The sequence below is a fragment of the Crinia signifera genome, chromosome 1, assembly GCF_055691185.1.
Source record: "Crinia signifera chromosome 1, ASM5569118v1, whole genome shotgun sequence".
Classification (NCBI taxonomy): Eukaryota; Metazoa; Chordata; class Amphibia; order Anura; family Myobatrachidae; genus Crinia; species Crinia signifera.
In genome coordinates, this window is record NC_139217.1 from 45201425 (window position 1) to 45216419 (window position 14995).

Consider the following 14995-nt stretch of genomic DNA (forward strand, 5'->3'; position numbering starts at 1 on the left):
CCAGACACAAGTGGTAGGAGAACACTGCAGCGCTAGGGATCAACCAGTCATTACTACCAGACACAAGTGGTAGGAGAACACTGCAGTGCTAGGGATCAACCAGTCATCACTACCAGACACAAGTGGTAGAACACTGCAGTGGTAGGGATCAACCAGTCATCACTACCAGACACAAGTGGTAGAACACTGCAGTGGTAGGGATCAACCAGTCATCACTACCAGACACAAGTTGTAGAACACTGCAGCGGTAGGGATCAACAAGTCATCACTACCAGGCACAAGTAGTAGAAGGACACTGCAGTGCTAGGGATCAACCAGTCATCACTACCAGACACAAGTGGTAGGAGAACACTGCAGCGCTAGGGATCAACCAGTCATTACTACCAGACACAAGTGGTAGGAGAACACTGCAGCGCTAGGGATCAACCAGTCATTACTACCAGACACAAGTGGTAGAACACTGCAGTGGTAGGGATCAACCAGTCATCACTACCAGACACAAGTGGTAGGAGGACACTGCAGCGCTAGGGATCAACCAGTCATCACTACCAGACACAAGTGGTAGGAGGACACTGCAGCGCTAGGGATCAACCAGTCATCACTACCAGACACAAGTGGTAGAACACTGCAGTGCTAGGGATCAACCAGTCATTACTACCAGACACAAGTGGTAGAACACTGCAGTGGTAGGGATCAACCAGTCATCACTACCAGACACAAGTGGTAGGAGGACACTGCAGCGCTAGGGATCAACCAGTCATCACTACCAGACACAAGTGGTAGAACACTGCAGTGCTAGGGATCAACCAGTCATCACTACCAGGCACAAGTGGCCCTATCCCCAGGTTCCTAGTGCCATATGATTCCATTTGATGGTGCATAGGATGTCATTGGGTTTTGTGGTAAGGTTCAGAATTTAATGAGGGCAAGTCTATGTGTTGCCCATAAGCAGGGGTTCTCAGACTATTTTGCTCCGGGACCGCGTCAGGCAAAAAAAATGACCACAGAATGGACAGCACATGATGGCAAGCATTGCGGAGGCACAAAACAGAAGTGAAGTGGCTGCTAATGTGATCACTTATTTTCTTACACAATTGCAGAGCTGATCTCCTTTCGGAGTCCCTGTCCTGGATGGGTGTTCTGTTTGTTTTTTAATCATTGAGATGTTAAAGCTTATACTTCTGTGAATGCTTTGTGGATGGCAAGGAGCCAGTGGATGACAGGGTGAGGCAGACGATGGCAGGGAGGCAGAGGATAGCAGGGAAGAAGTGGATGATGGGGAGGCAGAAGATGTCAGGAAGCCTACCTGATATGTCTTGTCGTATCACTAATCCAGTGATGTGAGGAGTCTGAAGTAACAGACAATTCAACTGATTTTTCAGACTCTTTGGGTCATTGACTAATATATCGGAGAAGAAATCAGCCTGACTGTCAGCAACATGGACTCTAGACCCAGTGCTGGCCTATAGCATCCAACCAGACTGTAGTAATAATAATGGGTACTTATATGTTAGTTGGGCGCCCACGCTCGCCACACTATATAAAATCAACTCCATGCCTACATGGATAGTGGGGGTATGAGCGTACTAACTATAGTGGGCACCCAACTAACATATAAGTACCTAATAATGTGATACATTCTATAAGATAGCACCGGCACTTGCTCTCTTTATAAGGTTTTGTTTGTCATAAATTCTGTTACCTGACCAGTGGTATTGGTCACCACTTGTATATGCTGAACCTCAGTACTTACTTGGCTTGATGACATTTCCATTATTCTTTGTTTTCTTTTTGGGTGGTAGTAGTATGGTCTTATCTCGTAATCTGTTGTGCATTTATAAATTCTTTATTAGTCCTATAACACGGTATTATACCCAGGCTAGCCTGTCCCCCGCATTCCTTTATAATCATTGAATAGAGCCATTATATATTGGGACATTTTATGGAAATGGATGTGCAGGTGACATCCGCACTAGCCAGCCCAATTGTGATATCGGTGGGAGGTGTATCAAGCCATGGAGAGACATAAGTACAGGTTGAGTATCCTGTATCCATATATCCAAAAACCTAAATCTTCCAAAAACTGTGGTTTTTCAGAATATTTCGGGGTTTTTTTTGTTTTGCTTTTTTTCCCCCTGCCCCTTTTTTCATACTTCCCACGTCCCCCAGCGTCCACAGCGGGCTTCAGGATCCTCTTCAGCTGCATCTCTGGTCCCAGGGGTGCATTTCGCGGGCGCACTGGTGACGTCACTGGTGCACCTGCAAACTCCCACAATGCACCCCTGGGACCGCTGAAGAGGATCCTGAAGGACGCCAAGGGACCATCAGAGCACCACCAGGGGACCAGGTAAGTATGTTAAAATAAAATATTCCAAAACTGGATAAATCCCTTATCCGAAATGCTCATGGTCCCGAGGGATGCTCAACCTGTACCAACCTATAGTCTCCTTCAGTAACTGCCATGTTTCAAACACATCCTGTAACAGGACAGCTGATTGGTCGGTACGTTATTTATCTCCAAGCTTTGATAAATCTGTCCCAAAATTATAGCAAACCCCAATCTTCCGGATTCTCCACAATGGGCTTATATATTTTGACCTGCAAGCTTATACACTGAATACCTGTGAGGCCATCCGTGGACATTTTTTGTTCCATCACTTGTGTATGGGTCTAGGCCAGTGGGAGTCCATACCTGGCCGGCCCTCTGCTGAAATGTGGCCCTATGTAATTCTACCGGAAAGCTCTGCCCGAAGCCGGCATGGTGATGTCACTGCTGGGCTGGCCCTTTGTGCAGCTCCACCTCCAATCCACCTGGTTACCTCCTCTGAGTAACCCACGGGTGTTACTGGAGTCAGTGGTGGGGACAAGAGAAATGTTTTCACCGTTTGCTGGTGAGGTATGTAAGGCAGGGTCATGAGGGTCTGGCTCTGCACAGGCATATAAGGGAGTGCTTTGAGACATGTAGTGGGGCATGACTGAGGGGGGATCTGAGGCATATAGAGGGTCATGACTGGGGGGGGGGGGCTGAGGTAAGTAGATGGGCATAACTGGGGGATGGTCTAAAGGTGTCCATACACGTTACAATTGTTTGGTGCGATGAAATGCAACATTGTATACAATAATTGTACCGTTTATGGGCGCCTTAAGGCATGTTGCGGGATGTGACCAAGGGTGGGTCTTAGGCATATAGATATGCAAAGGGGCATGACGGCAGGGGGGGTCTGAGAAATGAAGAAGGGCATGATAGAGGGGTGGTCTGTGGCATGTAGGGAAGCATGACTACGTGGAGGGTTTGAGGCTTACAGGGGCTCTGAGGCATGACGGGGCCGTCTGAAAAATGTAGGGAGGCAAAACAGGATGTGCTCTGGGGTCTGCGGAATGACACAGGGGGCTCTGAGGGTGCCAGATAAAGAGACAGAACTGAGGGTGCTTTGTGTGGGCAGTTGGGCACAGGTTACCGTCAGAATACCAACACATTTGGTGACCCTTTTCCTTAAAATCCCACTAAGCCTTCCTACCTTCAGCCTAACCTTCCCTGCATACTTCCCTTCTGGATGCTGACTGTCAGGATTCTGGCATCGGCTGGCTACATCCCCTGTGTGACATATTACCAGTTGGGGGCATTACAGTGTGGCTTATCACATGTGGGCACTACTGTGTGATAATATTCCACAGCTGCTCTACGTTTACTTCAAGATCTGTTTATAAGTATAATGGTGTGTACACACGGGGCGATATGCCGTGCGATGCGAGTCCCGATGCGATCAGATCGCATCGCACGGCATGCTAGAGGGGCACAATTTATACTATATAGTCTTGCCTGCCCTCTCTATTTCACTACCGATTTGCGCTCACACGGGAGAGCACATAGGGCTCGCAAGCCCTAAAAAAGCATGCGATCAGCATGCAATATGGCTTCCAATGTTCACTATATCAGCAACATCGGAAGCCATATCTTACCGTCTGTACACACCATTAGAGTTTCTTAAAATAATATTTACTCAGCAAATAAACCCTTCTGTATTTTGCCGGGAGGCTGAGATAATCAGCTCTGGTGACCATGGGACAGATTCAGTCGGCTAATTGCCCGCTCCTATTCACTGTGCCGCATCCCTGCATGTTACCTTACTCAGGCTGCCTGTCTGAGGGCATCCTGCGAGGCCAAAGAAGCAGTGCGCCGTGTCCTTCAACCGGCCACTCTCAGAAAATTGAGGCATTCTAAAAACACAGGCTGCCCCTTCCTGTGAGCGTCTGTGCCTGTCACTCAGGCGATCACATTTTTCCTATGCGATTGCAGGACTGGCGAGTGCGCACTTTTCCGACCACAGGGAAGCTGCGATGCGGAATCCATATACAATCCATAGTAAATCAGGCCCTGAGGGCCAGATGTATCTAGCTTCAAAAAGCGGTAAAGTGGGGAGTGATAATGCACCAGGCAAACAGCTCCTAAATGCCATGTTTCATGCTAGGTTTGAAAATTGCCATGTAGGAGCTGATTGGTTGTTTATCACTCTCCACATTTCACTTTTTGAAGCTTGGTACATCTTAAGCTGGGTACACATCTATACAATCCCTGTTTTCTTGCGTTCACAAACAACAGCCGATCACGCACGTACACACCTGTACAATTTTACTTGCGACGTCCGATGTACTCCCGTCCAAACAGTCGCAAGAAAAAGATTGTACCACCATACACACTCTCCCGATTTGGGCTTTTGACACGATATAGATATATATATATATATATATATATATATATATATAAACATAATTATCATCCCGTGTGAACGCCACAGCAACTATGCAAGTCGCTGAAGGCACCCGCACAGAAGCAGTGTGTAAACATTGGTCCCTGTTGCAAATTTGCAGGGGGCGGAATTAATCAGAATGGGGGCCTAAGTCACATCAGTGTGGAAAGCACTATAGTAACATTGGTAGGACGTTAGGAAAAGATCAGTCACTTACAGACCTGACTAAGCAGGTCACGGAACCTCACATGTACATATGCAGCGTATTTAGGCTGTGCGTACATAACAGCAACTATCTGGAGGGGTAATACTAGTTTTCCAGCATGGTGCGAGAGTCCCGTTTCCACAGGCTATAACAAAAGAGCATCTAGAGCTCCGTGTCTGAGCGCACAGCTGCTGATTCTATGACTGATCGTGCACCGCTACTGAGGCTTCCTACCTGGGGAGCAATACAGTCCGTCACATGGGAGCCAGCACCTGAGCCTGTTCTCTGCGCTCACCACATAAACGTGTTCTGTGTCTGCTGAGAAGTGATTAGACGCGTCTCATTTGTCCGCTCCTCTGGGCATCTTCAATCAGGGTATTCTGTTTAGGGGGGTTGTAAATACTACTAATTATTATTATACATCAGCAAAATTAACCATACTAGAAAACTATATGGAGAGTCTGTAGCAGAATATTCTGGTCATATGAGGGGCATAAATCACAAATTTATTGTGTTTTCACCAATCCTTATAGATTGGGAAGGTGACCATACACTAGTATGATTTGGGACGATTTCTCCTGGTTAATATTTAAAGTGTAAATGTGTACACTGTGTCATCCGACCCAGCTCCCATTTACAGCAATGGGTGAAGCACAATTCCCAGACCGCAGCGTCCTGTAGTCAACATGGATGGGGGGCGCACACAGCCTCCGCTGCTGTGTGCTTACTGTGCAGACAGCAGCGGAGGCAGGGAGTAGGTGAATGGATGCCTGTGTGCGGCATCCATTCACCTCCTGGACAGGGGGGGGGGATCACGGAGGCTGGGGGCAGCCCGGCAGCTTACCTTGGTGCTGGGCTTGCCCTTATCGTGGCGATCGGTGGTCCCAGCACTTGGAGATGATGTCCTCTCCAAGCTACACCCCTAGTTTACACTGCGGGTTGGCACCGCAGTGTAAATGGTGCAGATCCCGGATCCGACTTGGCTTTGAACCGCGTTCCAAATACCGGGTTGGATCCGGGATTTTGTTTTAAAAGGGGCATAAATAACAGTTAAGAAATATATGGGTTACCTTTGCAGAAAGCCGTTACCAAAGAGGAGACAAGGATGGGTCAGCGGTCTGAGCATGAGGTTTTCAGCCTAACTTGATAATGTTATCTGAAATATCTAATTCACAAATGGGGTAGAAACAACTGTAATATCCTATATAATAAAAGGCTAATGCTGCTCCTCACCTTTATGGGGGGAATTCAAGTGGTTTGTGCACTGGCAGCCACTAGATCTTCCTGACGGAGCAAGTTAAGTGTTGCTTCCATCCTGTGCACAGAGCCGCCTGCACTGACATTACAGTTATGCTTTTCTGTCATTTTGATGAACTGGTAACTTGTAGACAGATAGGGTCAGATGTATTAAGCTTCAGAAAGTGATGAAATGGAGAGTGGTAAACAATCAGCTACTAACTGCCATGTTACCAGCTGGATTTGAAAAATGACAGTTGTAAAATGGCTGTATGAACCATTGTGCCTGCATCATGGCTTACGTTCTCATTGGTTCACTCGCTCACTATTTTCTGTTCTTGCTCCACAGACCTTGTACTGGATGAGAAAACCAAAAGGGAGCTCTTTACAGACACCTTCTGCCGGGTGTGTGGGGCCGTCTTGCAGTTTGAGTCCCATAAGAATGCACATTATGAGGTACGATCTTGGATAGGGTATCACCCCTGATCTAATAAATCCCCAAGAAGACTCCAACTGAGATTCTCCTATACCGATTGTGTTGTTCAGTCGGACAGCAGAGTTGTCCGTTCCGGGTGTGACCGGTGACCCCGTCCCATGGAGAAAATGGCACCACAACACTGAAGGGGTTAATCCTTGTGCTGCAGCACCATTTGTACACGAAAGTGGGCACTTGTCATGTTTACAATGTGTTTTAACATTTTATATCATGCATGTCCAAACTGTGGCCCTCCAGCTGTTATGAAACTACACATCCCAGCATGCCTTGCCATACTTAGCATTACTTATTAGCAAAACTGTGGCAAGGCATGATGGGACTTTATTTCACAACAGCTGGAGGGCCATAGTTTGGACATTTAAAATCAGTAGCTGCATCGGGTGCCTTCCTCTGCTTGAGCCTGCATCCAGGCTGGCATATGTATATGGATCTTTAGGCGGCACTCGGACGACTTCTTGAAATAATAGAGACCGCACACAGGTTCTTCCAGAAGAACCTGTGTGTGGTCTCTATTATTTCAAGAAGTTGTCCGAGTGCCGCCTAATGTTCCATATATATATATATATATATATGTGGCTGGAAAACGCAGAAGGAAAGGAAAGCGGCAGTTGTGCTTAAAGTATAAGGTGATTGAGGGGCATAATGTGGATAAAAGCAGGGACTGAGGGCTAAAATAAGCCCTACCCCAAAAATAAGCCCTATGGTGTTTTTTGGACTGAAAAATAAATAAGACAGTGTCTTATTATCGGGGGAAACACAGTATTTGAAGTTTGAACGGTACTGCAGGTCAAGAGACCCCCTTCACAGGAGCTTCGCCTGGGTTTACCTATCCTTTTTTCGCTCACATATCCTTAATCTAAAGGTGCGATTCAATTAGGCTCCAACTCAATAAGACCTGAAACTCCGGTTCCGTGTCAAAGCAATTCAAAATAAAATCTATATATATTTTTGGTGAGTGTTTTTCTCACCATGGGGTTTATGTATCAAGCAGTAAACAAGAGTGAACCAGTGGATAAGTTTCCCATAGCTATGAGGTGGCATTTGTCAAGTGCTGTTGATAAAATGATCGGTAGCAGCTGATCATTGGTCCATTCGTCATTGCTTTATATATCCATATCTTACTCATTGAGTTTGTGTTATTGCACGAAATACATGTTGGGTGTTAGCGGAACAGCGTGTTTACTGTGAGTTGTCATTCTGGCTACTGCGTAACTAGCAGACGTTACTATAACCACTGTTTTGTTATGTCTCCATTTTCCAATACAGTCCTGTCAGTGACTTGTGTGTAATGACAACAGGGGGTAATTGCTGCCTGTCAGTATTTAGTTACAGTTTGCTCTGCTTCCGTCACACTGTGGACTATCTGCATATGAAACGTATATAAAGGTGTAAAACATGGGTCTTCAAACTGTGGCCCTCCAGATGTTGTGGAACTACATGTCCCAGCATGCCCTGACAGTTTTGGCATGCTCTTATAGGAAAAAATGTGTCAATGCATGTTGGAACATGTAGTTTCACAACATCTGGAGGGCCACAGGTTGAAGACCCATGGGGTAAAAGGTTACAGCAATAGCAATGTTCCAGTGATAGTCTCACACTTGCCTTCACCTGTGTATACATAGGGCCTTATTTATGTGTGTAAGTAAAGCAAGTAACTTTGTGTCTGGAACAGACCATTCTGCCATGCAAGAAGAGCAAATGCATTGATTTTTCAAGTTTGGTTTCTGTTAAGGCTCCCATACACTATACGATTTTGGGACGATTTCATCCGATTTCGGCACTTTGGGCCGATAACCGGATGAAATCGCCCCAAAATTGCAGGTGTGTGATATATGATCCGATGCGCGGTCCCGTGCGCATCGGACCGGATCAGGGAGGTTGGACGGTCAGCACATAAGATCATCCGACCTCCCTGTATGCTATGCATATGCCTGCCCACCTGTCAGGCATATGCATGCAGACACCGAGGGGCGAGGGAGCACGGCGGGCAGACACACTGACCTGGCCGGCATGCTGTGATAACAAATAGCAGCGGCAGTAGTGGGGGCGGGCGGCGGCTCACAAATGAGTTCCCGGCGGGTGCCGGGTGCGGCGAGTGATGCTGACCTAGCCGGCATGCTGTGATCACAAATAGCAGCGCTGCCGCTGCGGGACAGGACGCACAGTGGCGGCTATTAGATTTTCAAAATACCTGTCAAATGACCGGCCGTTCTGTGATTGGCTGAGAGCTCTCTCAGCCAATCACAGAACGGCCGGTCATTTGACAGGTATTTTGAAAATCTAATAGCCGCCACTGTGCGTCCCGTCCCGCAGCGGCAGCGCTGCTATTTGTGATCACAGCATGCCGGCCAGGCACTACTGCCGCCGCCCGCCCCAACTACTGCCGCTGCCCGCCCCACTGCTCCTCACCGCCCTGCAGCTCACCATTTGTTTTAAAAACTGGCTCATCATGTGCCAAATTGTATGTGAGCCTCCCGGGGAGCTGCCGGGCCGCTCACAGGAGAATTGGGCCTGACTTGTCCTAAGGACAAGTCAGCCTAATGTATGGGGGCCTTTAGAACACACAAGTTGAACTCTGTAGCTTTTACGTCAACATCCCCCCTCCCCTGAAGTGCAGCATGGGTTTGCAATATTTACTGACATTAATCTGACCCTATAGATTGTAAGCTTGCGAGCAGGGCCCTCCTACATTTTGACTGTCTGTAAATACCCTGTTTTGTTGTATCACTGTCTGCTATTGTAAAGCGCAACGGAATATGCTGCGCTATATAAGAAACTGTTAATAAATAAATAAATACTGTAGTAATCAGTGACACACTTGTAATCTCCTATCACTGTGTTGTGTTTTCTCAGGGTAAGAAACATGCGCAGAGAGTCCGCCTGTATTTCCTTAAACAAGAGCTGGATGAAATGGCGTTTAGAAAAAAGCAAGTGGATCGTGTAAGTCTTCCTTTATACATCTCATTTAGTAACAAGCACTGATTCCCACCCTGCGCTCAGCACAATATCCCCCCTCCATGCCATAGTGGATGGTAGGGTATGAAATTCCGCCTGTCTGCTCAAAATTTTGTAAAAAAAATGCATGTCCGCCCTTTTTCCTGTCCGCCCTTTTTCCTGTCCACCCTTGGACCCTGTCGACCAATAGTGGTTGACCTTATGACTGTCGACATAGACACAATCTGCGTCGTACAGGTAGCGCAATGTCATCGTTGGGTACATAGTTTAGTGTGTTGTTGGCATTAGTGATGTAACGTAGGGACCTTGATCACCCCGCACAGGGGAAATATGTGCTGCTAAATTCATATATAGTTATAGCATGAGCAGAACACTACATCCAGTAAATGCCATTTACAGATATGGTGCGTACGGGAATACTGATAACCTGCCCACATCCCCTCACCTCGCCCAGTCTACAAGTAACTCTGGTGTCCCGTTTCAGGTGGAACGCCGCGAAGCGCGTGACAAGAACAAGTTCTGTAGCCTCTGCAACATGTTCTTCAGCTCTCCGGTTGTCGCCCAATCACATTACGTGGGAAAGATCCACGCCAAGAAGCTGAAGTTGGTGTCGGAAGCGGATGATGGCGCACCGGATGATGTTGCGTCGGATCACTTGTCAACGGAGTCTCAGCATGAAACAGGTGAGACGGTGGGATTTGTGCGACCTTCCCCAACGGTGCACGGCCCAACAGCGCAGATTGTACAGGGTAATCTGTACATGGCAGGTACATAGAATTATGTTAAAGATCAGAGACATCCTGACCTGTAATAAGCATTGGCTTGCCTGATGACCCAAGGTAACGGTCATTTGAATGTTGGTACTTTTTTGCTACTATCTTGTTTAATTGACTGCAATTTTTTGAGTTTTCGGTACAGTAGGATCACATTTGTGGTAGATTACAGCATTGAATGGCCGTTTATGGGGAACACTGCGCTCGTTGTGTTCTGATTGTGGCATCTTGTGGCCTTTTTGTATTTTGACGTTCTCTTTTCTCCCAGATGTTCTACCAGCAGAAGAGCCCAGTCCTGTAGGGTCCCCTCTCCCCGAGGAGTCCAGCCAGCAGGAGGTGAGCGCAGAGCAGCCACCACCCCCCTCCTGTGAGACTTCGGTCGATCTCAGTGACCCAAACAAGTACTGCAAGCTCTGCTCTGCCTCTTTCAATAATCCGATCGTGGCCCAGCAGCATTATAATGGGAAAAAGCACACTCGCAACGAGGCGCGCAGGAGACTGATGGAGGAGATCGAGGACACGGAGGAGGACATGGACTCCGCAGGTATGAAGAAATAAAGCACAGTAGGGGTCTTCAAGGGTATGTGTTAGAGGACCATGTGTGAAAACCCACCTGTTCATCAAAGCGTACCCTCCTGCATAACCTAGTACTGCCATGCTCACTTCTTGCCTTCAGGCTTCGTTGGCTACACCTCATGTCACCTGTCTGTCTCCCCCTCCCTCTAGATTGTAAGCTCCTTGGAGCAGGGCCCTCTTCCCTCTTGTTCTCACAGCCCTCTTCTCTCACACATTACTTAACAGCTTTCTTACCATCTGTACCCTCATCTCTTCTCCCTGTGTTCATTCATCTCTACCAATGACAACCTGCCCCTGGTAGCATGCGGGTAACTGCTTCCCTACATCTCCGCTGTATTGTGTACTAAGAATTGTGCTGCTGTTACCTGTGCTCTGTTTTAGTTACTGTTCTGTTTAGTTCTGTTAACCCTGTATTGTTCTAATGTGTTCTTTAGATATAGCGCTGCCAACCACTTGTGGTGCCTTATAAATAAAATATAATAATCACAATATCTGACATTCCTGAGAGCGAAGTCGTGGGCAAATGGTAGTATACAAATAAAAATGGACTTTTATTAATACAGTTAAAACTGAGAAATATATAATGAAAATAGTGTTATTAAGAGTCGGATTGATAACTGTTGAAAACCCTTGTGCTGATTACTCCTTATGCTCCTCCCATGTATATATCCCACCCTGTTACTGACATGAGTGTGTCACATGGTGCTGTGGACTGCTGCACCTCTCCATCTCCTCTAGCCCCATAGCTTAGCACCGCAGCCTCTGCAGAGTTGTTAGATGATAATATCGGTCCGGTGTCTACGCAGTAACTTCCGTACACCAGTGTTCTCTAACTCACCAAGTGCTGCTTCTTTATATCACCTTCATGGCACTAGATTATCCATCAATGTTGTGGCCTGTATAGTAGCAGTATGACACACAAAGGGGTAATTGTTTATTCCATGTAACCATTGGTCGTTTGTTGTTCTTTCCCAGTAACCCATAAAATCCAAATAGTCTCCAAAGCCTCATTTCTGTTTTGTATTAACAGTGAGCGATGGGATCTACACATGTCCGATCTGCAGCGTCACCCTTACCTCTATAGAGATGTACCAGTCTCACATGCAAGGGAACAAGCATCAAATCAAGTAAGTGATAACACTGCCGTCTACCTGCCTGGCAGGTGTATTAATATCCTTCTGGAGATATGGCCTCCAGAACTGGCACAGTACTCTAGATGAGGTTGTACCAATGACCTATACAGTGACATTATTACTTCTTTCTTTCTACTGCTGATTCCTCTCCCTATGCAACCAAGCATCTGACCTGCCTTCCTCATTGCTATGTTACATTGCTTCCCTGCCTTTAGGTCACCTGATATAGTGAATCCTAGATCCATTTCCTCCCCTGTAGTTTCTAAGACCGTGCCATTAATACTTTATTAAGCCTTTGGGGTTTGGATTCCCAAGTGCACGAGTTAGCATTTTTTTACAAAACTTTCTTTTTAAACTGTAACTGCCACATTCTTGTCCATTCCTTGTGTCTAGCTAGCTCATCAGTCATTTGTTTTATTCACCATGTCGTGTCTACCATGATGTGTATCTTTGTCCCATGCGCGAAAACGCATACTTTCCCATCAGTCCCGTACAAACGTGAACCACTTGCCTGGTGTGATTGCACCATTAGAAATTGACGAAATGGAACCCACGATCACACAAACGGGATCAGAAATAAGTCCCCAATCCCATGCGTTATCGCAGGTCCGGCGGCTGCTGATCCAGGGATTAAGCTCTGCATGGCCGAGGCACCAGAATCCCTGGTGATTGCTGACATCGGGAGCTGAGGATGCCGTTCTGTGGTCGGTAAAAAGGTAGACAGTCATTAGGTCGACCACTATTGGTCGACAAGCCAAAGGTGGACACACCATCACCATGATGACCGTTTTTTTCTGTGGACCTATGGCATGTCGACCTTTTGTGTGACACACTATTGGTCGACACGACCAATAGTGGGCAATCTAATGACTGTCAAGTGCTTGTTACGTAAAGACTGCAAATGGTCTTCTCCATCCATGATGGTTTTGTGACACGGTTGATATGATTGTTGCTTCTCTATTGTTGTTGTCCTGATTCTTGCTGCTGTTATTCACTGCAGGGCAAAACATTGGCTCAGCGACCATGTTCCTTTAGGAAATGCGCAAACTAGCTTTCTCTTTGCAAATTCGCTTGCGTCCATGGTCGATGGTGCAAGCCATCAAATTGTTTAAAAACTATGGATACATGGCACAGCTAGGCTCTCCATGATAGCGGCGTTTTTTATAGCGTTTTTGCATGAAACCGCCTGTTGAAATCTGAGAACACACTACTGTTGCCATTTAGAAGATAACTGACTTGTAAACTGTAGCAGTTAAGTGGAAGTGATGTAATTAGTCATTGCTGTGGGGCGTGACTATCTGTGTTACCACCAGGGTATTAGAGATGAAACCGTAACAAATAAATCTGCTGTTCAGACCTGGGTTTTGCAGAGTATAGTAATTTCTTACAGACTTACAGTCATAAATACTCTTGACCTTATTTTGTTTCCCCAGAAAAAACATGGTGGCTAGTTTGATGAATACTTCAAAGAAGACCTTTGCTTCTTTCCAAGAGGAGTTAGAGGATTATATAAAAGTCCAGAGAGCAAGAGGTCTAGAACCCAAAACTATTTTAAGGCAAGAAAGAGATCACTATGACAGCAGTGAGGACGTAGAGCCTGTGCCGGTTCATCCTAAACCTCACCCTTACAAGTATTTTCCTCCCCATCCCGCGTCCTACCCAATATATCATTCCCCTCACCCGGCAGATCCCAGAGCCACCGGCTGGGAAAAGGGTTGTTGGCCTCAGAAGCCAATGATTAGAACACCCGGCAAACCAGGCCCGCACAGAAAGCGCCCTCCTTCTAGTCCAGACTCCAGCGATTATTCCTCCTCATCAGATGAAAGCAGCGGCTCCTACAAAAAGGAAAAACGGCACAAAAGAGAACACAGAAGCAAACACCACAGCAAAACGAGAAGAGAAAACGAGAGCAGCGAACGGAAAAAGAGGAAAATCGAGGAAGCCAACACAGGAAAAGACAACATCGACAAGGAAAGGAAAGCCGAAGAGAGTCCCGCCGAAAAGTTAAAACCCCGGAAAGACAAGAAAAAGAAAGAGCAACAGGCCGTCGAGAAAGACGGCAAAAAACACAAAAAGACGAGAAAGCCGGAGGACCAAAGAACAGAAGAGGAATTGTTGTGGGACGAATCAATACTGGGATTCTAAAAAAAAAAAAAAAAAAACGCTCTAAATGAATATGTTACAGAATAAAGATATATATAGAGAGCGAGAGTGAGAATCCCAAGTCCGGTCACTTGGGTCGAGGGTCAACTAGAATTGGCAGACCAGCCTTTAATAGAGTATTTTGCAGAATTTTGTCTCGCATAGAGTGCTGTCTAATTTATTTCTAATTCTTTGTTTAACAAGCAGTGTCCCACTTCTAGGACTTGTCCCCAACAAACTGGCATTTACCGGATACTACACTTTACACTTTGTTTAGGCTCAAACCTATCTGCTGCTACACAGAGGATTTATACATTTGTGATGATGTTCTTAGGAAATGTGAGCGATTTTTTTTTGTTCTATCAGTAAAAAGAGCCATCTGAAATTTAGTTTTGTCACATTATGGATTTTTGTTTTTTCTTTGTTTTTGTTTTTTTACGAGTGATGCTGTGTTTTGTTGGAACACATTTTAGACTGTAGGTACATTTTGCTATCGATATGGTCTGTTCGCCTGTTATTTCATCCCTGTGAAACCAGAAATTTGCTCCTTAGTTACAAAATTACTGGCCGAAATACTTTAAAAGGTAACTTACCTAAACGATTAAAAACGAATTATGTTTAATGTAAAAGATAGTCCATACTAAATCCGTATCCCGTGATTCTTTTTTGTTTTCCTTCGGTAGATATCGGGAAAGATTCTATTTAATAAACAGTGATTATCTTTTGTAAAC

The 14995-nt window shown here is 46.0% G+C and overlaps 1 protein-coding gene across 2 annotated transcripts in view; it reads left to right on the forward strand.

Moving 5' to 3' along the window:
- KRCC1 (lysine rich coiled-coil 1) overlaps positions 1-14653 on the forward strand; it is a 60302-nt gene extending 45649 nt beyond the window's left edge. For both annotated transcript variants that reach the window (XM_083145323.1, XM_083145315.1), the window contains exons 2-7: positions 6539-6645; positions 9539-9625; positions 10125-10323; positions 10682-10957; positions 12020-12116; positions 13556-14653. In XM_083145323.1, coding sequence (XP_083001449.1) covers positions 9596-9625; positions 10125-10323; positions 10682-10957; positions 12020-12116; positions 13556-14267 — 1314 coding nt within the window. In that variant the 5' untranslated portion in view covers positions 6539-6645; positions 9539-9595 and the 3' untranslated portion in view covers positions 14268-14653. The remainder of the gene's footprint in view (positions 1-6538; positions 6646-9538; positions 9626-10124; positions 10324-10681; positions 10958-12019; positions 12117-13555) is intronic.
- The last annotated feature ends 342 nt before the right edge of the window (positions 14654-14995 follow it).